Source organism: Podarcis erhardii, assembly GCF_964252035.2.
Source record: "Podarcis erhardii genome assembly, chromosome: 7".
Classification (NCBI taxonomy): domain Eukaryota; kingdom Metazoa; phylum Chordata; class Lepidosauria; order Squamata; family Lacertidae; genus Podarcis; species Podarcis erhardii.
In genome coordinates this window covers 66219602-66246189 of record NC_138511.1, presented here as the reverse complement: position 1 = coordinate 66246189, position 26588 = coordinate 66219602, and the positions used below count along the sequence as shown (strand labels likewise).

Below are 26588 nucleotides of genomic sequence, written 5' to 3'. Positions count from 1 at the left end.
TTAGATGCTGTATGATTTTTCATTTTATTTTCATTGCTTCCAATAGTTCATTTATTGTGTTTTATTACAATTTAAATTGTATTTTTACAGATGCCACTAATAATAATAATAATAATAATAATAATAATAATAATAATAATAATAATGGTGTGTGCCAATCTGAACCTCTTCTATGGTTTGTGGGAGTTGGTCCCTGTGATTGAAATGCAAAAAATTAATCAACTTGAGTAGTGCAACTCAAATTGGGTTTAATGTTGCTTCTGGGGCCTCCACGGGATCAGGGGCTCTGTATTGTAAACAAAATCTGCCCTTCTTTCCTTATGGGGTATCCAAGAGCCCATATAGAGTCCTTAAGTGGGTTCTCTATCGGTAGGAGAAGATAACAGAGGCGAACCAGAGAATATTGAGAAGCAAAGCAGCTAGTAAACCTGATCTTTATTAAAGCTGTTGCAACAGGGTGCTCCCCTCACACGCAGGAGGACCCAGAACAAAGGTGTGCCTGCCCTTATATAGACATTTTAAATTCCCTGCCCTGGAGCTCAAGACCACCCATACATACATCACAGAAGGGGTGTAACCCAAGACCACCCCCCACAAACATCATACCTACATCACAGAAAAGGTGGTCTACAACAGAAATTTGAATGTTGTTGTTTTTCCTGTCTGCCAGGTTATCTGATAATGCCTTATCTGATTGCCTTTCCTGGTAGTCTGGCCATTCCTTTGAAATGGTGATTACCAAATTCCTGAGACAATGGGAAGGTTCCCTTACCCCCTCCCTCCTTGCAGAAAAAAACATTTGGTCAGTTTGGGAGTCAAAATGGTTTCAGCACGGTCTTCCTGTGCTGTTCCAGACATGGTTTGGTTTATATATTTATGTACGTGTTTGCTTGGTACTGTAATAGACTTTTAAGGTCATATATATATATATATATATATTTGCTTTCGTAGATTTTCACGGGTACAGGAATGCAGGTTTTGGTGTCCTCGGGTGTCTTCCCGTGTAAAAGTTGGGGTGTCTAGGCGACGTTTCGACGAGGTCTCACTCGTCATCTTCAGGCTGGTGCTTTCGGCTTCTTGTTACTGGAACAGAGCAGGATCTCAGTGTTTGAGTTCCTATAAATACTGTAGAGGGGGTGTGGTGTATAGCCTCCAATGTTCTGGGCAGAGAGGAAGTTCCCAGGCTAGTGTGCCTTTTCTTCTTTTGTTCCTTAATTACTTGAGAGATATCTTGAGTGATTTCTTGAGTGATATCCTGAGTACCACTTAGGTGGGTCATTAGGTGTGGATTAGTTGCTAAAGTCTTTGTGTCTTGACCTCTTGAACTTTGTGAAGAGTTTTCCTGAGAAGATGGCTGTACTGTACTTAGTTGTGCTCTGGCTTGGCTTCGTGTATAGGGGCGAGCTGTGGTTTTGTGGCTTGTGTCAGCCAGATCTGTGTAGGGATTGCAGGGGGGTGCAGCATCCGGAGGTGCCACCATGGATTGGCTACTGGATGGTGTCTGTAATTCATCTGTAAAGAGGGTCTGGGTTTGGGTCTGGTGTGGTTGATTGGTGTTGGCGTTCTGTGTGCCTCTGGATCTGGTGTCAGTTTTTGTGGGGAGGGCTAATTTCCAGATGTCTGGCAAGCGGGATGTGTCGTCACGCTTGTTCATGTTGTGAGGGTGTTTCTCTATCTCGATGGCTTCCATGATTATTCTCTTGTGGTGATGTTCCGTGTTAAAGAGCAATTTGGAATCTGCAAAATTAATTTCGTGTCCTGTTTCTTTCATGTGTTGGAAAAGAGAGGAAGTTTTTTCTTCTTTTTTGACGGCATTCTTGTGTTCTGCGATACGTGCATTTATTCACCCTCACAACATGAACAAGCGTGACGACACATCCCGCTTGCCAGACACCTGGAAATTAGCCCTCCCCACAAAAACTGACACCAGATCCAGAGGCACACAGAACGCCAACACCAATCAACCACACCAGACCCAAACCCAGACCCTCTCCACAGATGAATTACAGACACCATCCAGTAGCCAATCCATGGTGGCACCTCCGGATGCTGCACCCCCCTGCAATCCCTACACAGATCTGGCTGACACAAGCCACAAAACCACAGCTCGCCCCTATACACGAAGCCAAGCCAGAGCACAACTAAGTACAGTACAGCCATCTTCTCAGGAAAACTCTTCACAAAGTTCAAGAGGTCAAGACACAAAGACTTTAGCAACTAATCCACACCTAATGACCCACCTAAGTGGTACTCAGGATATCACTCAAGAAATCACTCAAGATATCTCTCAAGTAATTAAGGAACAAAAGAAGAAAAGGCACACTAGCCTGGGAACTTCCTCTCTGCCCAGAACATTGGAGGCTATACACCACACCCCCTCTACAGTATTTATAGGAACTCAAACACTGAGATCCTGCTCTGTTCCAGTAACAAGAAGCCGAAAGCACCAGCCTGAAGATGACGAGTGAGACCTCGTCGAAACGTCGCCTAGACACCCCAACTTTTACACGGGAAGACACCCGAGGACACCAAAACCTGCATATATATATATATATATATATATATATATATATATATATATAAAATAATAATAAATGTACCAATGTCTGGAGCAGCACAGGAAGACCTCATGAAACCATTTTGATTCCCTGAAACCATTTTGACTCCCAATATCAGTCTCTGTAAGGTCAGCCAGGATTTCCTGACCTCTTTTCTTGGAAAATGCCCCCCCCCCCGCCCTCGTTTCAGTCTCTTTCAGTCCCCCCCTCTTACTTCTGTGCCTTAACAGGTAAATTTACTCCCAAGTAAGCTTCCTTTTATAAGGAAACTGCAAAGGGGGGGGGGAGTGTTTGTTAGGAACTCCTTTTGGTGTGGAAGGTACTCTCACCCCTTTTCACTTTCTGTGTGTGCTTATTTTAACCCTTAAGTTACTCCTATCCTATATAGTAGGCTTACCCTTATGATGCAAGTTCAGGAAATTGTTCACTCTTTATTTTATAACTCTTCTCTAGAAACTTTGCCCAATCTGGGTATTTTATGCATTATAAGCACCCCTTAGACTCTTACGTTTAAGAAAGTAAATTCCCTCTTAAAACTGTTTATCTTAAGGTTTGTTAAAGGCTTCTATATGAAGTTGGTACTTTAATCTTCCCCTTCCTTCTTTTTTCCTTTAGTACACATGTGTGTTTGCATGATAGGGCATTTCCCAGTTGTGTGTCTGTACTTACATGTGTGTGTCTCTCTGATAGTACAAATCTTGCTGTGAACCCTGTATTTTAGACGGTTGGACTAGGTGACCCCGGGGCCCCTTCCAACTCTGCCAGTTTATGGCTACATGGAAGGCAATGTATCTGCAAGCATAGGAGGCTAATTCTTAAGTTCTGGTGTTTGGTGATGGGTTGAAATTCAGCCCAGCTTTGCTTTTTGGTACAGAAAGATGGAAAGTGTTGTGTATTGAGTCAAAGGATTTTATATCTGTATTATTATTGTCTGTATTTGCATTAGGGTAAAGTAACTGCCTTTTGGTTCCAGAGGGTACAGCTACTATTGGTTCATTTAAGCTGCTGTATTTGGATCCTCTGTCTTATTGGTTGCCTCCAAAAGGCAGGACTGTGATTGCCTGATATTCTTCCCTCCAAAATGTATCCTTTCTAGCTAGTTCCCTGTCCCTATAAATGTAGCTCTCCCCTCCTCAAGTTTCAGTCTTGTTGCGTTAATAAAGAAGTGTTACTAGAGAACTGTCTCCAGCATATTATGTCAAGAGAGCTGAAATCACAAACCCCACGTCACAACAGAAAGATTGGTTTTTAGAGTTTAGAATAGATAGTTTTAAAGGGTGAGAGGTTTAAGCCATGATGTTTTTGAAGCAGAACTGGTGATATCAAGCATCTGAGTGATTATCTAACAGTTTTGACATTTATTACCTATCTAAGACCTTAAAATTCTTATAACATCTAAAGCTTAAGCTTCATTAGTTTCATAGTAGATCTTCCCGTTTCTCATCCCAGACTTTGTGTTCTTTTAGGCTTCAAGAAAAGCTGTAGCTATGGGGGGGTAGCTTCTAGCCAGTTTTTTTTGCCCTGGGTGAAGCCTCCAGAGGGGCCCCACTGAGGCTCCCAGCCTGTATATGTGTGTACGCAAATGTGCACAGAGGGGGTGCGAAACTGGCTTTTGGACCTGCGTGACATAAAGCCTCATTTTGACCCTGCTTCAAGATCTGGTATACCCTTCCCCTCCCTTTCTTACTCACTCTAGGCTTTTGCTAGGGAGACTTCTACCCTTTAGATCAAGAAGCGTATGCTCTGTGATTTGCTGCCCGCTTCTGTTTGTCCAGTAAAGGTAAAGGTACCCCTGCCCGTTCGGGCCAGTCTTGCCAGACTCTAGGGTTGTGTGCTCATCTCACTCTAGAGGCCGGGAGCCAGCGCTGTCCGCAGACACTTCTGGGTCACGTGGCCAGCGTGACAAGCTGCATCTGGCGAGCCAGCGCAGCACATGGAACGCCGTTTACCTTCCCGCTGGTAAGCGGTCCCTATTTATCTACTTGCACTTAGGGGTGCTTTCGAACTGCTAGGTTGGCAGGCGCTGGGACCGAACGACGGGAGCACACCCCGCCGTGGGGATTCGAACCGCTGACCATGCAATCGGCAAGTCCTAGGCGCTGAGGTTTTACCCACAGCGCCACCCGCGTCCCCTCTGTTTGTCCAGTAGAAAGATCCTAAACTTCTTGGGAGTGTTCTATCTTTTGTGATGGCTTTGGCTAAACAAATAAATAGTATTTGTTTGCCTTGGGTGGGTGCCTAGGCCCTAGGGAGACACGTGGGTAGTGGACACACATGTGGATTAAAATGTACACCTTGAGACGATGACCCGCCCTTAGAAACAGATAAAACAAATTCCAGTCAGAGGAATAGGGTGGCTCCTGGAAACATACCTCATACATCTAAGGACAGGGTAAATGGGTGTGTCTTCAGCAGTCACTGAAAGCTGTAAAGCACCTCTGTGGGGAGGGAATTCCACAACTTTACAGATAGTGAAGAAAGAAGCTCTCAGTCCATGGATGCTCCAGGGACCAGCTTGGGAGCTCCTATTCTAAGAACATAAGACAAGCTCTGCTGGATCAGACCAGAGGACCCATTTAGTCCAGCATCCCCCCACTGGCCAACCAGATGTCCAGAGGAAGCCCTACAAGCAAGGACATGAGGGCAGCATGGTTCTCCTCACTTATGTTCCCCAGGAACTGGGACCCGGAGGCATATCCTGCCCCAATACAGAATGTAATATATACCCATTGTGACTGGTAGCCTTTGGTAGTATTAAAAAAAGGTAAAGGGGCCCCTGAGCATTAGGTCCAGTCGTGACAGACTCTGGGGTTGTGGCGTTCATCTCGCTTTACTGGCCGAAGGAGCCGGCGTACAGCTTCCCGGTCATGTGGCCAGCATGACTAAGCCACTTCTGGCGAACCAGAGCAGCGCACAGAAACGCCGTTTTCCTTCCTGCTGGAATGGTATCCATTTATCTACTTGCACTTATCCTCCATGAATTTGTCTTATTTCCCCTTGGAGTCATCTAGGTCAGTGTTTCCCAACCTTGTGCCTCCAGCTGTTTTTGAACTACAACTCCCATCATCCCTGACTAGCAAGACCAGTGGCAAGGGATGATGGGAATTGTAGTCCAAAAGCAGCTGGAGGCACAAGGTTGGGAAACACTGATCTAGGTTGATGGTTGCTGTCCCTACATCTTTTAACTTTGTGCTGCTATGCACTTCCTTCTCTGTCCTGTGTGAAATGTGGTAAAATATAATCAAAACCTATGTTAAAATATGCAGGAAATAAAATCCGCAGCACAGACAAAAATATAAATACTGGTGTCATACATCATGAAAGCTTGTTTGATAAAGAATGTATGCTTTTGTGTTTTTTCAAAGCAACCTTTGGTGGTGCTTCCTGAAACCTGTGCAGTACCTAACAGAATCTCCTTTGAATTTCTGCCCCCACAGTCTAGGGTTAAGACTGTGGCCAAATGTGGGTTTTGTTACGGTAAAATCTGGGTGCGGAGTTGCCCTGCCACCCAGCACGTCGGACTAAGTCCGCGGGTCCTAGCGGAAGAAATGAGTTCAGCCAGAGACGGAGCAAAATGCGGAGATCCGAGTTTATTGGCCAACAGGTTCAAGATGAGATTGAACCCCGAGAATGGGGCGACATAGACTTTTAAAAGTTCCCTCCAAGTCCCAGAATACAATGCAGGAAAACGTCATGAATACATCATGGGAAGGTTGGGTTACATGTAAACACGTCATGAATACATTACGGTCAGGTAGGGTTACACTTATTAGCATTTCAGGAAGGGAGGGGGAGATATGCAGAGTGAAGGGATATGCATAGATAACATGGATAAACATTTCCTGAGTACAGGTGGTGGCAAGACAATGGAACAGATATGCATCGTCTGCCACTTGGCATTGCCCGGAGGAAGGGTTTGGCAGAACGATCCGATCGGATTAGGGTCTTCCTGAGTACGTGACCTGTCGCACAGGGGATTATGGCAGTGGGGCAGCAACATGGAGTCCAGAGGGAACAGAGTAGAACGATGTCGGAACGAAGAAAATCGGAGCTTTGGCTGATTTTATATCATTTTCCGAAGCTTTCGGCCGCCTCGCCGGTCAAGTGTATATTGTACATTGGAAACGGAAACAAATGGATACATTGTAACCAGACTTTGACAGTTTTACGAGGTCGCTGGTTTCGGTTCCATTGTTCTCGCAGCGGGGGGCCGTCAGCAACTTGTCAGGAGGTTAAATGAGGCGTGCAAGAGCTTCCGAGCTAGCTCCTGCAGGGGAAGGCACGCTCCTGATTGGCTGAGGCGCGGCCATTATAGTCAATGGAGGGTTTAGTTTGATACGGTCAACTCATGTTGAGAATAGGGCGAAAGGAAGGCATAGAAAAGGCATAGGAAAGAAGGGCTTATTCCGCCCGTATAGAGAGATAAGGAATATTTATAAGGTCAAGGGGTATAGTGTGGTGCTTGTGCAACAGTGTAGGGGTTCAGGGGCTGGGCGTCATCGAGGTCATCGCCTCGGGCCCCCTTTGAGGAGAAGGAGGTGAGGAAAGGTGCCCCCCCCCCTCTCCTTCCGTATCAGTCCCCCATTCGGAGATAGATTTGCATCAAAGTTCTGTAAGAACTTGCAAATCCTTTCTCCGCACCCTATACCCCTGTGATTTCGTACTCTCCTTCCCCCAAGTGTCTCATTTGCACGTATTCAGGGAAGATGGGGCCGTTACGGGAGCGGGAATAGGCTCGGAGGGAAAGAGGGGTGGATTGAGTAGGACAGCGGAGAAGAGAGCAGCAAGGGGAGACACAGTGTATGGTACAGCAGAGTACAGAGATGCAAAGGACGACAATAAGGGCAGCAAGCAATATCACCTTAAGTAGCTGTCGGAGCCATCCGAGTTTGGGCAGCCAGTTCCATAAGTCTACATCGGACAGTCCCTCGTGCTGTATTTCGGTCAGCCTTCCTGCCAGCTCATGGATGTTATTCAGATGTCCGGTGATATTTAGGGTCTGGTCAGTTACGTATGTACAGCACTCTGTCCCTATTAACGCACATGTCCCACCTTGGCTGGACAGCAAAAAGTCCGTCGCGATCCTAGTCTGCAAGCCCATCTGGCGCACCTCTGACAGCTCCGACACCAGAGAGTCGGTGATTTGGGTTGTTTCTTGCATAAACTTGAGGAGGATGTCGGTGAGTCGGAGGATGTCGACGTGGTTAGATCCTGCCCCGTAGGCGGGGAAGAGTGCCCGTCCTACGGTCTCCCCGTTTGCAGCGACGTCAGATAGGTCTGATAGTCCCTTCTGGTCCCTTTTATTCCTCTGCCTCCCCGGGGGCAGATGAGGGACTACTCGGATGCCCGGGACGATGTAACCCACGAAGCAGGAGCCCGACATATGTGGACTCACCCAGGTATATGCACGATGGCCACATACCCAAAATAAGCCACTGAGGTAGGATTCCATCCTCCCCGAGGCAAAGGCTTGTAATAACAGAGAGTCGGTATGCTGAGGTTGCCAGGTCGGAGGGTGTCCGATGACGCTGGCCCAAGCGAGAGTGAGATCTTGGAAAGTCCGTGATCCTGTCACATCGGTGACAGTGGCTTGGCCATTTGGTAGGAGTTCTAAGTTGGAGACGCAGGTACTGGACCCAATAAATGTCCCTTCTCCGGTGAAAGTGCGGCAAAGGGGTCCCTTCGTAGGGCCAGTCAGATACAGGTATTGATGCGTTAAGTTCAATGCTGTTAAATTCCAGGAGGCGACATCTCCGGACTGGAACTGTTGTATAGTCACTGGTACCGGAACAAGGGGGAGGCTTTGCTGGAGGTGGCTGGGCGCATGGGCACAGACCCAGCACTCCGGATAGGGCGCCTCTTGGGCCACTCGGCTGAGGAGTCTGATGTAGGAGTTCTGCTCCCAGGAGGAAAGAAGATCCTCTCCCGGGGGCGAGGCGTCGCTGCCAAGTTGTCGGGGTGCCGTGCCGAGAGGATGAAGTGGGTCGGTGGTGTTCAAGAGTCGCCGGTCTCTGGCTATGCCCCCACATCTCAAAGGTCCAGCGACATCCCATGTGGGGGGTCGAGAGGGGTGAGCTGGGTGGTACCAACCTTCTAGGTATTCTGCCCCCTTCCAGTCATGAGTGGCTCCGAGGTTCCAGAGGCAGCAGAACCCCCTTAGGCAAAGTCCTTGAAGCTGGGGTTTTCTGGGTTCCGGGATCATGAGGAGGCATTGGAATCCGAAGATTAGGTTGTCTGAGGGGTCCGTTGTGTCAGTGTACGATGATGTGGCCCCTCCTTTCTCAACTTCGGTCCAATTCGGGTTTCCCAAAAGTTCCCCGCCTCCGTAAAGGAAATGAGTCCCGTTTTTACACTGCAGGCGGTAGTAGGAACGGTCAATGGTGATGGCAGCTGACCCAATTCGGTGTAAATTTTTGTCCCGAATGAAAAGTTCCCAATATTCATTATCAGTTAGTCGGGGTACGAGGGAATGGCGCAACAATGTCCGAGATTCGGGGAGGCAGAAGTCAAAGTCCCCCATTCGGGCAGGATTTGACTTCCCCCCAGTCTCCACTCGGTGATAGTCCAGGAAATGGTAGTCCGTGGGTAGCCCAATACAGTGGTTCGTGGGTGTTGCTGCACATTGGGTCAGGGTTCCGATGAGGAGGAAGATGAAAATGAGGTCCATGATCAAGTGTGTTAGAAGAGCTGTCAAACGAGAGGGCTGTCAAGTGAGCTGTCAGACGGGAGGAGGTGTTGAACGAGGGGTGCTGTCAAACGAGCTGTCCGGGGAGTTGTCAAACGAGCTGTCAGGGGAGCTGTCAAACGAGCTGTCAGGGGAGCTGTCAAACGGGCTGTCAGGGGAGCTGTCAAACGAGCTGTCAGGCGGAAGGAGCTGTCAAACGCGCTTCAGACGGAGCTTGATAGCGTCGGAATCCGGGATGATTTCGGATGTCCAGTTGGGTGTTGCTGTTTCAGGTCCGGTCTGTTGAGCCCGAACTTGGCTCCGATCTGGTCCGGTCTGTTGGGCCCGATTCTGGCCCCGATCTGGTCCGGTCTGTTGGGCCCGATTCTGGCCCCGATCTGGTCCGGTCTGTTGGGCCCGATTCTGACCCCGATCTGGTCCGGTCTGTTGGTCGTCGTCGTCGTCGATGTATGAAATTGGTGGGTTGGGCGGGGTCGAAAAGGTGAAGTCCTCGCCGAGACTGTCCTCTGGTTCTTGGGGAGGGGGCGATGACTTACACCTAGTGTGGTGTAACCAGGAGTTCTTTTCGCCTACCTTCACGGCTGTTGGTGAAGTCAAGAGGACCTGGTAGGGACCTTCCCACGCTGGTTGGAGCGGTTCCTTTTGATAGACCTTGGTTAGGATCCAATCTCCGGGATGGAAGGAGTGGGCTTGGACGTCGATGGGTAGGTTCTGTCCTTCAATGGCAGCATACTGATGGAGGCGTTGTAGCTGTGTCTGGAGCTGAATAACATAATTAGTAAGTTCTGCTTCTCCCAGATCCAGCTCTGAGAGTGGGAATAGAGTGTTGTAGACTGGTGGGGGTCTCCCAAATAAAAGTTCGAATGGGGAGAGCTTCAAACGTTCAGTTGGGGCACTACGTATATTGTGGAGGACCAGTGGGAGTGCATTGACCCACTTCAAGCCCGTAAGGTTGCAAAGTTTTCCCAACTGTATTTTTATTTCTTGGTTCATTCGTTCTACTTGGCCAGAGGACTGCGGGTGATATGGTGTGTGGAGGTCCCATTTAATTTGGAGGGCTTTGGCCACTAATTGCACTATTTCGGCAGTAAAGTGAGATCCTCTGTCGCTGTCTAGGCGACGAGGTATTCCATATCGGGGAATAATATCTTGTAGGAGAGCCCTAGCAACTACAGATGCGGTAGCTTTCCGGCAAGGGAATCCCTCTACCCATGAAGAAAATTGGTCCACTATGATTAAAGCGTGTTTAAAACCCTGGCATTGGGGCAGATCGATAAAGTCGAGTTGTAAGTTTTCGAAAGGGACAAAGGTCCATGGTCTAGCTCCTGGTGGTTTCTTAGGTTCACGCTTGGGATTGAAGCGATGACAGGTTATGCAATTCTTTGATGCTGCCACAGCGGCGGCAGCTATCCCTGGGGCATACCAAGATCTAATAACATGTTCCATCAACCTCCCCTTTCCCCAGTGTGTCCGTTGGTGAAGAATCCTCACTACTTTTGGAGTCCAGGCCTTTGGAAGGACGGTTCTTCCATCGGGGAGGACCCAGATGCCGTTTTGTTCCGTGGCCCCTATAGATTGCCACATGGCTCTTTCGTCCTCTGGTGCAGATTTATAAATCTCTGTTAAGTCTAGATCTGTGGGTAGTTGTAAGGCTTGGAATTCAGAGTCATTGTTGGGGATACGAAGGGCAGCTATCTGTGCGGCTTTGTCGGCTCGTCTATTTCCTTTGGAGACTAAATCCCTGCCTTTGGTATGGGCTTTACAGTGGACAACGGCGATCGCAGCGGGTAAGTGAATTGCCGTCAGAAGTCGTTCTACAAGAGCGGCATGTGAAATTTGGGATCCGGCGGCGGTCAGGAAACCTCTCTGAAGCCAGATTTGGCCGGTTGTGTGTACTAACCCAAAACAATATTTACTGTCTGTATAAATGGTTATCCTTTTCCCTTCGCCAATCTCGCAGGCGCGTATAAGCGCAATTAACTCGGCAGCTTGGGCGCTGTATTGTGGGTTGATCGGATTTGACTCTAACACCTCGAAGTCCGAGACCACTGCATACCCAGTCTTTCTTATGCCTTCAATGACTTTAGAACTGCCATCAGTATACATTATTAAGTCTGCATTTTCCAGGGGAAGGTGGTCTAAATCTTCTCGGGGTTTTTCTGCTTGTCGGACTATGGTAGCACAGTCATGATGCGGGGTGCCATCGTCGGGAAGGGGTAGCAAGGTGGCGGGATTTAGGGAAGTGACACGCTTGATGGTGACATTTGATGGGGTTAATAGAAGGGCCTCGTACCGGTTGAGGCGGGAATTGGAGAAGTGGTGACATCCCTTCAGTGTTAGGAGTGTTGAGACTGAGTGGGGCACGTGAATTGTGATCTCATGGCCCAGGACTGTTTCTTGAGCTTTCTCCAGGAGGAGCGCAGCAGCAGCGATAGCTCTTAGGCAACTGACTGCCCCCTTTGCCGTGGTGTCGAGTTGTAAACTGTAATAGGCTACTGGCCTTTCCTGGCCTCGAAAGGGTTGGGTTAGGACGCCTGAGGCAACCCCCATTTGTTCATGAATGAACAAGTTAAAGGGGATCCGGTAGTCGGGCAGTCCTAAAGCAGGAGCTGATCTGAGTTCTCGTTTTAAACGTTCAAAGGATTTATAAGCTTCTTCTTCCCAGACCAATGGGTCTGGGTGGTCTTGGCGGGTCATGGCGGTTAGAGGCTTCGTTATTTCTCCGTAGCCAGCAATCCATGCTCTACAAAAGCCGGCCATGCCAAGGAAGCCGCGTAACTGTCGCTTTGTTTTTGGGAGGGGGATCTTGGTGACCATTTCAACTCTGTCAGTGGCGAGGCTTCGGGTACCCACCCCCAAGATGTGCCCGAGGTATTTTACTTCTTGTTTACAGTATTGGAGTTTCTTGGGGGACACTTTGTGCCCCTTCCTCGCTAGTTCAGACAGGAGGTGTTTAGTGTCCATTTTGCATGCCTCTTCGCTAGTAGAGCATAATAAGAGGTCATCTACGTAGAGCAAGAGGGCGGAGCTTGCAGGGAGATGGATGTCTTGTAAATCTTGGTGTAAAATGGCTGAAAATATTGCAGGTGACTCCACATACCCCTGGGGTAGCCTTGTCCAGGTTAACTGACTGGGTCCCCAGGTAAAAGCGAAGAGGAATTGGCTAGCTGGGTCCAAGGGTATGCTGAAGAAGGCGGAGCATAAGTCCGCGGCAGAGTACCAAGTTGTTCCCGCCGGAATTGCGTTCAGGAGGGAGTTTGGGTTGCCCACCACTGGGTGTCGGGGTATTACGAACTGGTTTACTAGTCTCAGGTCCTGGACAAAACGGTATCGGACTGGGGCTCCCTCCTTCGAGGGCTTCTTTACCGGGAGTACGGGAGTATTGCAGGGCGAGGCGCATGGAACTAAGATCCCTTTCTCGAGGAAGTCCTCGATCATGGGTGTTAACCCTTCGATGGCTTCTTTAGGCAAGGGGTATTGTTTGGTGCAAGGGAAGGGTAGGTCGGTTCTGTAGGTGATCTTAACGGGAGTGGCTGATATCAGGAGTCCGACAGAGGTTGATTCAGTGCCCCATAAGGAAGGGGGTAATTCGTTTTCTAACTCTGGAGGGAGTTCGGGAAACTGACGGTCCAATTTCGCTTCTTGTACAATACCCTGGAACGCGGGGATGGATTCCTCGGGCATATATAGGTAGATGCCATCTGAGGAGCACTTTATGGTGGCGTTGAGTTTACATAGGAGATCTCTGCCGAGGAGATTAACAGGACTGCTAGTTAAAAGGAAGGTGTGTTCTGCTAGTAGGGGTCCAAGGGTGACTTTAGCCGGTTGCGAGAGTGGGCAAGTGCGGGGTATCCCGTCTAGTCCCATAACTTTCTTGGTCACCGTCCCTGGTTGTAGATGACTATCGGTTAAGGTGGAATATGTGGCCCCTGTGTCTAGTAGACATTGATAGGGGTGGCCATCAATCTCGATAGTGCAGACAGGATCTTCCGGTGACAACGCTAACACTGGGCAGATGGTTTGGGTTGGACTCAGACTGGGATCCCCTTCTGGTTGTCAATAAGTATCTTGATCCTCAGGTGGCGGCTGGTTTGGGGGGTGCAAAGGGGGAGCTGTGGCGTTTGCCCAAGGGTGAGTAGGCGCGTTCAGGGCTGGCATCTGGGTCTTTGGGCCCGGTTGGGGTCGTTGGGTCTTAGGCATTTGGTTCGGAGGCATTTGTGGAATGTAGTCTTCCGGTGGATGATTAATGTGCCCCTGGTTTAGGTTAGATTGCGGGAGGAGGGGGGGCTGGTTTGTTCGGGTAGGGAAGGGCAGGGAGCCCTGTCCTCCGTAGGGTGGTGTGTTAAGGTAAGGGCAGAATCTTTTTATGTGTCCCTCTTCTTGGCAATAGTAGCACCCTCCGGTGCCTGGTCCCCATGATCTATAGGGATTTGGAGGTCCTCCACCCCGGACTCCCCTTCCGCGGCTGAGGCCTCTGCCCCGGTTAAGGCCATAGGTAGTTTCCATGCTCAAAGCCAAGATGTGTTCGGCCTCAGGTTTTGTTTCTTTTTTCTTTCTTTCATCTCTAGAGTTATAGACGGATTTTGCGATGGATAAGATTTCGCTTATACTCTTCCCATCGTATCCAATTTGGAGATTCAGGGCTTTCCTAATGTCTGGGCAGGCCTGATCCTTGAAGAAACCTTTAACAATTACTTCATGTTGTGGATTCTCGGGGTCTATTCCCCCCCACGTTTTGATGGCAGCGACTAATCTGGTATAATAATCAGACGGGTGCTCATTTGGTCCTTGCATTACCGTCTGGACTTTAGTCCAATTTACGGTGCGTTGTCCGGCAGCCTTTACACCATCTAGAATGGCTTTCTTAAATAGTTTCAGGTACCAGATTCCATTGGTGGTGTTATAATCCCATGCAGGCTCGACTCGGAGGCATTGCGCTGTGAGGGCCTGTAACCCTTGGGGTCGTCCCCTCTGATAGTCGGGTGATTCTATGGCTTCCCCCGCTTTCGTTAAAATATCCGCCTTCTCAGCCTCATTGAAGAGGGCGTTCAGGAGGACATGGACATCAGGCCAGGTGGGGTTATGGGTGGAAAAGATGGCGCTGATTTGGCGGTGGCATTTATCGGGGTCGTCCCTCAGGGAGGGCATCTGGTTTGACCAAGTTACGAGGTCCGAGGTATAGAAGGGTTGGTGTGTATAAACCATTCGTGGGGGTCCATCAGGTTGAAGTGGTGGAATCGGCAAAGCCCTTAGGGGCATTTGGACCGCGGTAGAGCTCACGGTAGAGCTCACCTGATCGGAAGTTCCTGGGGTTTCTGCAGTGAGGTCTAGAAGTTCTGCAGTGGGCGCACGAGATTCCAAGGGGGAAAGGCTTTCTCTGGCTTGGACGGGGTTCTCAACTACGTTTTGACGCGTTGAAAGGGGGGTCTTTGTCTTAGCCTGTCCGGGGTCTTTCTGGTCTCTTTTAGCCTGTAGCCTCGTGACTCTTTTATTCTCATTGCTTTGTGTCCCCTCATCCCCCGTTTCTTCATCACTACTAGATGGCGGCGACGGCGATCCTCTATAATAAAAGGGGATCAGGGCCCGTTGTGTGTCATCATCTACGGAGTGCCCTTCGTAAGGGGGGGGCATGGGGTGCCGTCCGGGATTCAATATGGGTAGCTGGTAAGATGTAAATCCTTTTGGGGCTTGCAGGAATCCCTTTACAGCCTCAAAGGTAGCTAGGTATTCCAACTGACGGGGTTTTTCTTCCATCAGGTATCTCTTTAGGTGGTTCATACGTTCTTCATTAAACGAACCTCCCACCGGCCAACGCAATTCGGGCTTGGCGGAGGCGGTGCTGGCGGGCCAGATTTCAGAACAGAGGTCCTCTAATTTTTGCTTTGATAATAATTTGTGGCCTGGAATCGTCTTCCAATAAGTGATGACAAATTGGAGAGGAGAGTCAGGGTCCCTCTGAGACTGAGAAGGCTTTCTAGAAGCCTTCTTCCCAGAGTGAGCCCGCTCACGTTTGGAAGCCTGGGTACCCATTCTATGTTTTTACGCGTGTCTAGACAGAAAGAGGGGAGAGAAAGGGTGGTAAGGATTGGTATATCTAGGAGATTGATATACTTAATACGGGATTTATAGTAAAGAAAGGTTTCTAGTCGCTTGGCAACTTCCTTAGAGGGTTTTTAGAGAGCTCTAGCTATCCGGTATTCCTTCCTATTTCCTTAGTCAATAACCTGGGGTCCTTTTCCACTCTGCCAATCCCGCCCAATTCCTCATGGGCTATCCCTCCTGGCAACCTCCTACCTATCGTCAATCTCAGGAAAAGGGGCCCTACTGAACGCCTGCGCCACGCAGTGCCAGATCAGGTGATCCCTGGATAGAGTCTTGGTTCGAAAATCCCCCTTGCTTTCGGAAGCGGGCTTACGGTACACGTGGTACGTAGCCCGACCGGTGCGGCTGGGATTGGGATAGAAAGCAAGACCACTTCCTGCCCCCTAGAAAGGACGCTCGGGAAGCTCGGAAAAAGAACTCCAACCCCTTGCTTTCAACTGGGATCACCCGTTGCGGAGAGTCGACTATCTTTCAAGTCGGGTCTCTCCGTCTTACTTTCGGGCTCCCAATTGGTGCGGCTGGCTGGAGAAATATAGAGAAAGAGATAGAGCTCAGAACCCCCCTTCGGGTCGAGCAGCAGTCCACGGTCTCTCTTACCAATTGGACCAAGAGACAGGCGAGAAAGAGCGATAGAGAGGAGGGCAGAGATTTCGGTTGCCAGGAGATTTCCACCCCCTTCCCACCAGTGCACTGGATTTTCTCTTCCTATACTCACGAGTCTTCTATGGCGATCCCGGGATCGATGAATAAGCCGGCCGGATTCCCTTTGCTCCCCGGCTGAACCCTAGGGACGTTCGATTACCGCCCGGAAGATGGCCGGAGGTCCAAAGGATCTTCCCAGGCAAAATGGCCCGGAGCCGGCTGAAGATTTCGGGGCCCCCGGTCAGCAACACGGGAGTACCGCCCGCCCCACGTTGGGCGCCAAATGTTACGGTAAAATCTGGGTGCGGAGTTGCCCTGCCACCCAGCACGTCGGACTAAGTCCGCGGGTCCTAGCGGAAGAAATGAGTTCAGCCAGAGACGGAGCAAAATGCGGAGATCCGAGTTTATTGGCCAACAGGTTCAAGATGAGATTGAACCCCGAGAATGGGGCGACATAGACTTTTAAAAGTTCCCTCCAAGTCCCAGAATACAATGCAGGAAAACGTCATGAATACATCATGGGAAGGTTGGGTTACATGTAAACACGTCATGAATACATTACGGTCAGGTAGGGTTACACTTATTAGCATTTCAGGAAGGGAGGGGGAGATATGCAGAGTGAAGGGATATGCATAGATAACATGGATAAACATTTCCTGAGTACAGGTGGTGGCAAGACAATGGAACAGATATGCATCGTCTGCCACTTGGCATTGCCCGGAGGAAGGGTTTGGCAGAACGATCCGATCGGATTAGGGTCTTCCTGAGTACGTGACCTGTCGCACAGGGGATTATGGCAGTGGGGCAGCAACATGGAGTCCAGAGGGAACAGAGTAGAACGATGTCGGAACGAAGAAAATCGGAGCTTTGGCTGATTTTATATCATTTTCCGAAGCTTTCGGCCGCCTCGCCGGTCAAGTGTATATTGTACATTGGAAACGGAAACAAATGGATACATTGTAACCAGACTTTGACAGTTTTACGAGGTCGCTGGTTTCGGTTCCATTGTTCTCGCAGCGGGGGGCCGTCAGCAACTTGTCAGGAGGTTAAATGAGGCGTGCAAGAGCTTCCGAGCTAGCTCCTGCAGGGGAAGGCACGCTCCTGATTGGCTGAGGCGCGGCCATTATAGTCAATGGAGGGTTTAGTTTGATACGGTCAACTCATGTTGAGAATAGGGCGAAAGGAAGGCATAGAAAAGGCATAGGAAAGAAGGGCTTATTCCGCCCGTATAGAGAGATAAGGAATATTTATAAGGTCAAGGGGTATAGTGTGGTGCTTGTGCAACAGTGTAGGGGTTCAGGGGCTGGGCGTCATCGAGGTCATCGCCTCGGGCCCCCTTTGAGGAGAAGGAGGTGAGGAAAGGTGCCCCCCCCCCTCTCCTTCCGTATCAGTTTCCTGTCTTCATGTTCTCCCAGCTGATGATGATGATGATGATGATAATAATAATAATAATAATAATAATAACAACAATAATAATAAATTTATTATTTATACCCAGCACATCTGTCTGGGTTTCCTCAGCCACTCTGGGCGGCTTCCAACAAAATATTGAAATACTGAAATAATGTTTTCAGTTGTTTTGTCTCAGTCTGTTGTGTACACTGGTACAGACTACACTCGTCAAAGGCTCCATGTGAATAACATAGGAGTGTACAGCTCAGCTATTTGTGTACACAGGCTGTATACACTCATTGACTGTCATGTGTGGGCCTAATGCAGGGAGACTGCCCCAGTATGGATTGTGGATTCTGTACCCCTCCCCCTTGCTCCACCTTCTGAAGCAACACGTCTGCTTTGACTTTTTAATTTGTTTATTGCATTTATATCCCCACAACAGCCCCGTGAAGTAGGTTAGGCTGAGAGGTAGTGACTGACCCAAGTTCACCTGGTGAGCTTCATGGCTGAGTGGGGGGGTTGAACCCTGGTCTCTCAGTTCCTAATCTGACACACTCACAACTACACCACACTGGCTCTTTGTGGGATTACTTTTGCAACTGAACTACACAGCCACTTTCGTATTTGGTGTGTGTCTGTCCAGATCTCTGGCACAATGAGAGTTGTCTTGGACCCCTGGGAGTAATCTCCGCGGTTATAGCTGTTAAAACTGTTGCATCCGTTGGCCTGGGCTTACTTGCAAAGTAAATAGGCAGCGGGTGGGGCTGTGTGTGCGCGGAGGGATGCGGGGATAGAGACGACTAGCTCGGAATGTCGCAAAAGATTCACAACGACCCGCTGGGCGCAGCTGCGAGAGCGAGCGAGAAGGGGGCGTGGCAAGGCGGCGGGAAGAGGCTAGTGGGCGGGGCAAGGTTGCTGCTTGCCCTGCTATTGGGCATTTCCTAGGGCGACGGGCGGGGCTTGAGACGCGGGAACGTTGAATTCTGGGAATCGCTTTGCAACCGGGCAAGTCTGGGCTGAAGCGCAAAGTCTCCTGGTGGGATAGGCTCTTGTTGGCGCGTCCTCGGATGCAGGTAATGCTGTTGCAAATGCAAGGTGGGCGACGGGAGGGAGGCAGGGCGGTGTAGTGCTCCGAGACGCAGATTGCAATCCCGCCCTCACTGAAAAACCTGGGCCGCTCCTTTCAGCCTCCGCGGGACGAAATGGCGAGGAGAGAATTTTGTGCACGCTGTTCTGAGCTCCTTGGAGGAAGGGTGGGAATTTTATTTTATTTTTAAAAAACAGGTTGCAAGTAGGACCACCGTCAAAATGTTGCCAGGAAGCATTCAGTGCCCACTGAGCATGCTCAGTTCTCCTGGGATAGTTTGGTCTTCCTACCCTCCCTCCACCATATGCAGATGGGTATGCAAAACTCTGGGTTTCCTTCAGCCTGCCGAGACCTCCGTCTTGTTTCTTACACCCCACCTTTTCTCCAAGGAGCTCCATGTGGTGTATGGGGCTCTCCGTCGCCCCGGTTTATCTTTACACCTCCGTGGAATAGGTCTAGGTTAAGAGGAAGTGACTGGCTCAAGCGAGCTCCGTGGCTGAGTGGGGAATAGCTCTCAGGCCAACCACCTTCCCACTCACTACACAGGGGCTTCACTGAAGGTGGATGGCAACATAAGTCAGTGCTTGGCGAACTGAGTTTGCTGTTAGAGAATCCTTTCCCTTCCTTCAAAGGTGGGAGGCTGTAAAAATGTATATAAAACCAATTAAAGGCTTTTAAAAAGATTTGGCAGTCGATAGCAACTGATAGAGGTAGTCTTCAGCATTTTGAGGTTAGGGGTGGCTGCTTTGGAATTTACATGTCGTCGATCCAGCAGGCACCCAGGTTCTTTAAGTAGCTGAATAGGGAGATGCAAGTTTTAAATTGCCACTTAGCCATGAAACTTGGTGGGGGACCATGGGCTAGTCATATTCTTGGCTTAACCTACCTGGCTGGGTTCATATGAAGATAAAATGGGGAGGGCTGAGCTCCTGGGAAGTTTGCTTTTCCACATTCCTTGTCAGACGCAGAATTGTTTACAATGAAGGTTGCATCCAACCAACCACTGAGATGGGTGTGGAAGCAGATGGTATCAACGTGTTGAAACAATACTATAGGCTGGCCTTATCCCTTGCCTATTTCAGCCCTGAAGCTATTGGGGCAGGTGTATACTTTTCAACCATTCCTCTGCAGCCACAGAGACTGGTATAACGTAGTATGCATGCCTCTCATCTTTTCTTAGATTGCAGAAAGCCTTGCATCATCTGAACACAGAAGACAAACTGCTCATGAAACAGAAGGCCAAAAGCCCAGCGCAGAAGCAGCCTGAGTCTTGTGGTGTCTGGCTGGATACATCAGCCCTTAAAAAACGCAAAATACAGGTAATGGAGGAACAAGCCTGAAAATATGTTTTTATAACTCCACATTGTAAGGTCCCAGATCTGCATATGGTGGAGAATTTTTTTGTCATTCCTGGGTGCCAGATGATCATTTTAAGACTACTTGGTGAGTTTGTGGTTGGTGTGTACTTGGGACATCACTTAATATTGGGAAATGTGCAGTGAGGAGGTAGACACCGTGCAGGCTGTCTGGCCTGAGGGCCTGCCCAAACCTGGAACAAAGACTGTCCTGCAGGAGGGCCATGACTGGTTGGAAGGACCCCTAAATAGGTGCTGCAACACTTTGTCACAGGGCCTACGTGCAAGTCCTGTTCCCATGGAATTAACATTTATGGGAATAAATCAGTTCTGAACAATAAGGAAGAGAACATAAGAACCCTGCAGGATCAGGCCAAAGGCTCATCTAGCCCAGCACTTTGTTTTCATGGTTGCTTGTAGGCAGAACTTGAGTGTGACAGCAACACTCCCCACCTGTGACTCCCAACAACTGCTATTAAAAGGGATGAATTCCTGCATGGTGATGAATTCTGACACAGAATTTCTGCTTTCCCATCCAGGGCTTCATGGTTAAGCCAGTATTAAGAGCACTGAACCAACTTTTGCATTGTCCTCTTCCAACAAAAGCACCTCTTCAGTGCACCAAGCAAACCACCATTTCCACCTTCTTCAGCACACAACAAGCAGGTATGTTGGTGTTTTTTTGTGTTCTAGCTGAGGGCAAAAGCCAGAACATGTCACGGATGGAAGCTGGGCAACTGGAACTTGGGATTCTGGATGTGATGCTCAAAATACTCAAGGTCAGGGCTAGGGAACTTGTGCCGCCCCTACAAAGGTTTCTGGATTACAATTCCCAACATCCCTGACCCTTGCCTCCTGGCTTGGGCTGGTGGGAACTGGGAATCCAGCAACATCTGCAGGTATGTGGGTTTCCTAGTTCAGCTCCAGGCTCTTCCAGATCAGTCTGCAGCCCTATTCATGTCTAGAGTAAGGTGCAGAGCTGCACTCTGAGCACTGCATCTGACATCATGTTTCTTCTCTCCCTGCAAATAACCCTGTTGCATGTGGTGGTGTGAGCAGAAAAGCTCAAAGCAGGAGCTCCCACTCATGAGTAGCAGGTACATGCTATCAGGACAAATATTCAAGTGCCCCAATTGGGCAGAGCCCCTACTTGTGAGCAGGGGTTTGTGCATGGGGATTTCTGATTCCACAACCATATGCAATGATTGTGGGTGGATGACAGGGCTTAAAGCATTCATTGTTCTACACCAGGGAGCCTTTTTCAGTCTGAGTGCCTCATTGGACTTTTCAAGGGCCACATGCCAGGGGTGGGAGGAGCCAGAGGTAAAGTGGGCTGGTCAATGTCAATGATATCTTTGTGCAGTAGGCTAGTTTTGCACCCTATACATGAGCAACGTGTCAGTGGGGCTTTTGCTGCACTTGGCTCCATATGCCGAAAACAAATGGAAGCACCTCTGTTTACAGTATTGGATTTGTCAAGAAGAAGAGCACTGGGTGTTCAGCTGAATGGGTGCCTTCTGTTTTCATAGCAAATTAGGTTAGATCCCCTATTTAAATTTTAACCAAACAAATCTCTAAAATTTTGGTGTGATTTTTACTCATGTGAGTGAAAATGTATAGGCTGGAACTGCAGTCAAATATACCAAGGCTGGACTTTGTGAGGAGAGACCTGATCCAGCTGCGTGTCTGGCCTCTGGTCAGGTACACAGCAATAGTGCCAAGCATCTTGGGACAGGGAGCACAGTGACCAAATCCAATCTCATTCATTTTTATGCACGACTCATTATGAAATATCTGATTAGTGCTCTGTACCCGTATGCCTGGTGGATAGATATGGGCATGCATGTCCTAGCTGGATTGGCACATATAAGTGGTATGCAAGCCATGCTACTTTTGACTAAATATTTAACTCTTCAGATGTGCTGTCCTATGAAGGGAAAAGTACTCTTTTCCAACATGCTTGTACCATTTCTTAAATGTAGACCACCTCTCCATTACTATACTGAGACTGCTATCATCGTGTTTTATTTTGTGGGCGTTGGAACTTCTGTGTTCTGTTCAAAAACTTTTATTACTGTGCAACCACAAAACTCTTTTTCATGGAGTGGAAAGCTTAAACTTGCCTTTGTCACCCTGCTGCCATGTTGGCTGAGGCTGATGGGACTTGCAATACAAAAGCATCTGCAGAGCACCAGCATGGCCAAAATGCTTAAGGTGCAGTAGTTTGCACATTATCCCAACAGCAATGAAAAGGAAAGTATAGGGTTTAATAACCTGCACAACATTTGCAATGCTTTCTGTAAGAGGATTTATTATTTCACACTTCCATTGCACCTTGCATTGTGTAAACACTATACAAAACCACACAATGTCCTTTAAAAAGCTTTGCTTCTCCATTGTCTGCAAACAAGGGTGCGGAGAGGAGGTAGCAACTGCCCACTCTACATCAAATCTAGAATCACTTGAAAAATCCTATGAGGAACCAGAGGCAGATGGGAAAAGGTAATTGAGAAGAGCAGCAAAAAGTGACCCTACTTTGCTTTCACTTCACTTTTCTCAAAAAGGACAGACCAGCTGTTTTGTTGATTGCAATCCCATGAAAGGGTATGACGGGAGAGCTGCAGAGATCTGGGGGGGGGGGGGAAAATAAGAGTGTGGTCTGCTGGTATCAGTCTGAGGATTAACTTGCCAGGCAGCAACAATGGTGCAGCACCAAACTTCTTGGTGTTCCTTGAACAGTCCTCCTTTTAGGTAGAATATTGATCAGACCTATTGCCCTCATATTGCAGGAAGGTGGGTGGGTAAAGGCAGAATAGTGACTTGCTTAGGGGCCAGTGGAGTGAGTTTAGAGGAGTCAACTTTTTAAATCAGGCATAGGCAAACTTGGCCCTCCAGATGTTTTGGGACTACAACTCCCGCCATCCCTAGCTAACAGGCCCAGTGGTCAGGGATGATGGGAGTTGTAGTCCCAAAACATCCGGAGGGCCAAGTTTGCCTATGCCTGATTTAAATAGGGAAAATCTTGCTTGCACTCATGGCCATCCAGTAACACCAGAAATCTCTTGCCCTTTTAATTTAAAGTAACTTAAAACCTACTGAAACATAGACCTTGCATGCAACAATCCTTCATTTCCAGGATACAAATCTGCAAAAAGGGGGATCCTATAACAACACTTCTAATGTTTCTTCTATCAGTTATCAACAGTGGTGTCTTTTTTTGGGGGGGGGACTGCTACAGCAAGCTTTCCCAAACTTATGGTGGTTAAGGCACACTTTTTCTGAAAAGCTGCAGTACCTTTTGCTTATATACTCATCCACTCACATGTGTCGGAGTCCATGTGCAAGTTGTTTGCATAAGTCACTGTTCTGGGCCTCCCCCCACAACTGGTAGCAGAAACCCATGACAAAGAAAGGTGCCCATGTGGATTCCTCTGGGGTGGGTAGTTCTTCTGAGTCTTTGAGGCAATAGTGATTCCAGAGGGGACTGGTAGTTTTGTAGTGTTACTAATCTGTCCAGAGGCAAGGGTTGAGCAGTTTGTCATGGAAGCAATTATGTGATACCTATTTTTTAAAAAAATTGCCCATGGAAGGCTGCTGATTTGTATTTGCCATTCCAGCATCATACTAAGTTTTTGTACAGGCTGTGTGTTTGATCTGTCTGGTAATATTCAGATTCAGCTTGGGGTTGTTTTTTTGCAGAGGAAAAGAAAACCAATCCAAACAGAAGGCTGGCTGTTGCATCAAACCGTGCCTCCAAGGTGAACAACCATGGACTGTTTAGGAGCAGAAAAACCATGTTGCCAGCTGACATGCTTCAGGAAGGAGGAGGATGGACCCAACAAACACCAGATTTACACATTTCTCCTTACAGTTCTACCCCTCCTGAAGCCCAGACTACCACTTGCATCCTCCCAACTGAAAGAAGAGACTCTGCTGCGGAGACAGAAGATCCTCAGTTATTAAAATTCATTCAGCAGCTAGAGGAGAAAAGGGATCCTGATCACAGAACTCTTTCTGATTTGGCTTTGAGAGAGAAAAATAGTGGTTGGGAAAGAGAAAAACATACCACCTTGTTTCCTCAAAGCAGCCAAAGCCTGACAGTTACAAGCAAGGACACCAAAACTCAGAGAAGACACAGATGCCCACCCTCTTGTTATAGCTCCTTCATGCAGTCCTGTGACTCTGAGAACATAAATCCTCAGCTAGAGCAGAGTATCAATCAATCTGTTGCTGGGCTCTGTTTGAAAATCAACAAGGCCGTCTGCAATTCTGATAAAGGGACTGAGGACAGCCAGGTAGGCCTGCCAATGTTTACGCAGGACTCTGAGGGTCACAAAGTCATTTCTCACCTCTTTGTTCAAGGGAGAGGCAAAACATCTTTACAAAAGAAGCTTCTTGGTGATGAAAGCAACTTTATAATGAGCCCATCCTACCATGGCTGCTTGGGGGCCTGCTGCTCTGCAGAGAGTTGGACCCACCTATCCCCAGGTGGGAGCGTGTCTGTTCTAACAGACAGTAGTGAGAAGTCATGTTATGACTTGTTATTCACAGAGGATTCGGAAGGCAATAGAGTCATTAAACACTAACTCATAATTGCTCAGCGAGAGAGAAATGCCCCTAATGCAGACTTTCAAAACAAACTGATGCAGACCTTAGGTATATATGTAGCGTTCATACTTATTCTGCATGCTGGTTTCTTTATAACTTGTACATTGCCTAATAAAGAAATGATATCATATGGAGTATTGTTAATGGGTCCAGAAGCTGCAATTGGCAAAATATGCAGCTGTGTCAAGAAGAAAACCCAGATTACATTCTAAACAAGCAGGGTCTTCATGTGCTCTATTAGGTCATTTTTGTCTTAAGCAAGAAGACTGTTGCTTTGTGGGATAAGGCTTGTATTCCTAATTGTTACGCTGTGCCTTCCCCACTGCTCCTTGCAAGGCTTCCCAACTACCTACCATTCACTTTTCTATGAATTTTCTTTATCAGGTGGAGGTAGAATTAAAGTGGAGGCTGCCTTGGACTCTGTTCTCTGTGTTTTAAAATGAATTGGTACCTTTTTAAAAATCTGGATCTTTGTATGCAGGGGGGAGGTTGCTTTAATGTTGCAAATTTCATCTGGTTTCTTACTATTTTTGTTTTAATCAGATTTTTCCCCTGGAAAAGATAAAGGACAAAAGAATACAGATTAGCATTTTGATGCTAACAGTGTTGTGTGGATGCTACAGAAAGCCTGCATGGCTAACGAGCACTGAGCTTACAACACACCAGAAGGGAAGCATTTTTATGGCCCTTGTCTGTAACTGACATAATGGAGAATTTTGGCTTAGTATATAGCAAGCTCCTCATGCCAAAGCAATCAGAGAATTGTAGAGTTGGAAGGGACCACCAGGGTCATCTAGCCCAACCCCCTGCAATGCAGGAATCTTTTGCCCAATGTTGGGGCTCAAAGCCACAACCCTGAGATTAAGAGTCTCATGCTCTACCAACTGAGCGATCCCAGGTTCATGCGAAAGTGACTGCAACTTCCTGGCTTATAAAACATGATATATAAAACCTTGAATGATCTGCCAAACAGGCCACATTAACAGAGGACACAGCTTAGGCAGGTTAAGTGACAGCATGTCAATCGCTCACCTTACAACTCTACAAGCTTTTAAGAAAGGCTGCTGACTTCTCTAAAGTTAACTGAACTGAGTCTCTTTCAGACCCACACATTAGCACTAATGTGTGCAAAAATCCTCTCCTCGTCCCTGCGCTCTCCCAAAGGACTGGACGGGAGTTCTGAGTGCAGCCATTACTTTGAGAGGCTGCTGTCAAAGGTTAAGAAGGGAGACCTGATTTCAAAATTAACTCTGAGGAAGGTCAGGGGTCAAAACTGCCCATTCAATGAGTTCTTAACCTCACCCACCTACAAGGCTCTTGTGAGAAAAATGCAGAAAGAGGAACCCTGCTCTGCTACATGGAAAACGTGATGCACCAGATTCACAACCGTGGCTTAAAGAAAATGGCAGTAATGCTCCTAGAGCTGTATAGAGGACAGAGGCACAATATAACTGCTTACAATATCTGTCATTGCTCTTAAATGTAGAATAAACAGTGGCTGAGAAGGTCCCCATGAGTTTAAACACAACCCTACCTTTAACAGACAAAATCCAATCCTGCTGCTTATTCCGTAATTGCGCTCTGACATTCTGCATTTTTTATCCCTTAATTACAAGCTTTGAAGGAGCCAAGGAACTTAAAAGATAAAATACATGAGGCTCAACCACGTTTGCAGTACAGATGCATCCCCACTTAAGTCAGGGGTGGGAAATTTGGGCCCCACCAGTGGATGACAGACTCCAACTCCCATCAGCCTCAGGCAGCATGACCAAGGCTCAGGGATAATGGGAGGTGTAGTCCGGCAAGAGGGACACAGGCTCCCCACTGCTCTGGGTGCAAAAGCTGGTTTGCTCTTCAAAATCCTACACAAATAAAATAAAAAATACTTCTCACATGAGATACCTTAAGTTCAAAGTTTTTTGGAAGACGCGTCCTTCAGCTAAAATATCAGTTTGGTATCTGCAGGGTAAAAGCAATCTACAGTGGTGCCCTGCAAGATGAATGCCTCGCAAGACGAAAAACTTGCTAGACGAAAGGGTTTTCCGTTTTTCGAGGTGCTTCGCAAGACGAATTTCCCTATGGGCTTGCTTCGCAAGACGAAAACGTCTTGCGAGTTCCCCCCCTTTCCCCCCTTTTTCTAATCCGCTAAGCCGTTA

At 48.1% G+C, this 26588-nt stretch overlaps 1 protein-coding gene across 2 annotated transcripts in view; it reads left to right on the top strand.

Moving 5' to 3' along the window:
* Positions 1-24560, top strand: part of AUNIP (aurora kinase A and ninein interacting protein) — a 30496-nt gene extending 5936 nt beyond the window's left edge. Inside the window, exons 1-4 of one of the 2 annotated variants that reach the window (XM_081869352.1) lie at positions 18353-18455; positions 19650-19788; positions 20364-20490; positions 23524-24560. In XM_081869352.1, the coding sequence (XP_081725478.1) occupies positions 19696-19788; positions 20364-20490; positions 23524-24410 (1107 nt within the window). In that variant the 5' untranslated portion in view covers positions 18353-18455; positions 19650-19695 and the 3' untranslated portion in view covers positions 24411-24560. Of the gene's footprint in view, positions 1-18352; positions 18456-19649; positions 19789-20363; positions 20491-23523 lie in introns of those variants that run through there. The other variant, XM_081869353.1, reaches the window with a different exon arrangement.
* The last annotated feature ends 2028 nt before the right edge of the window (positions 24561-26588 follow it).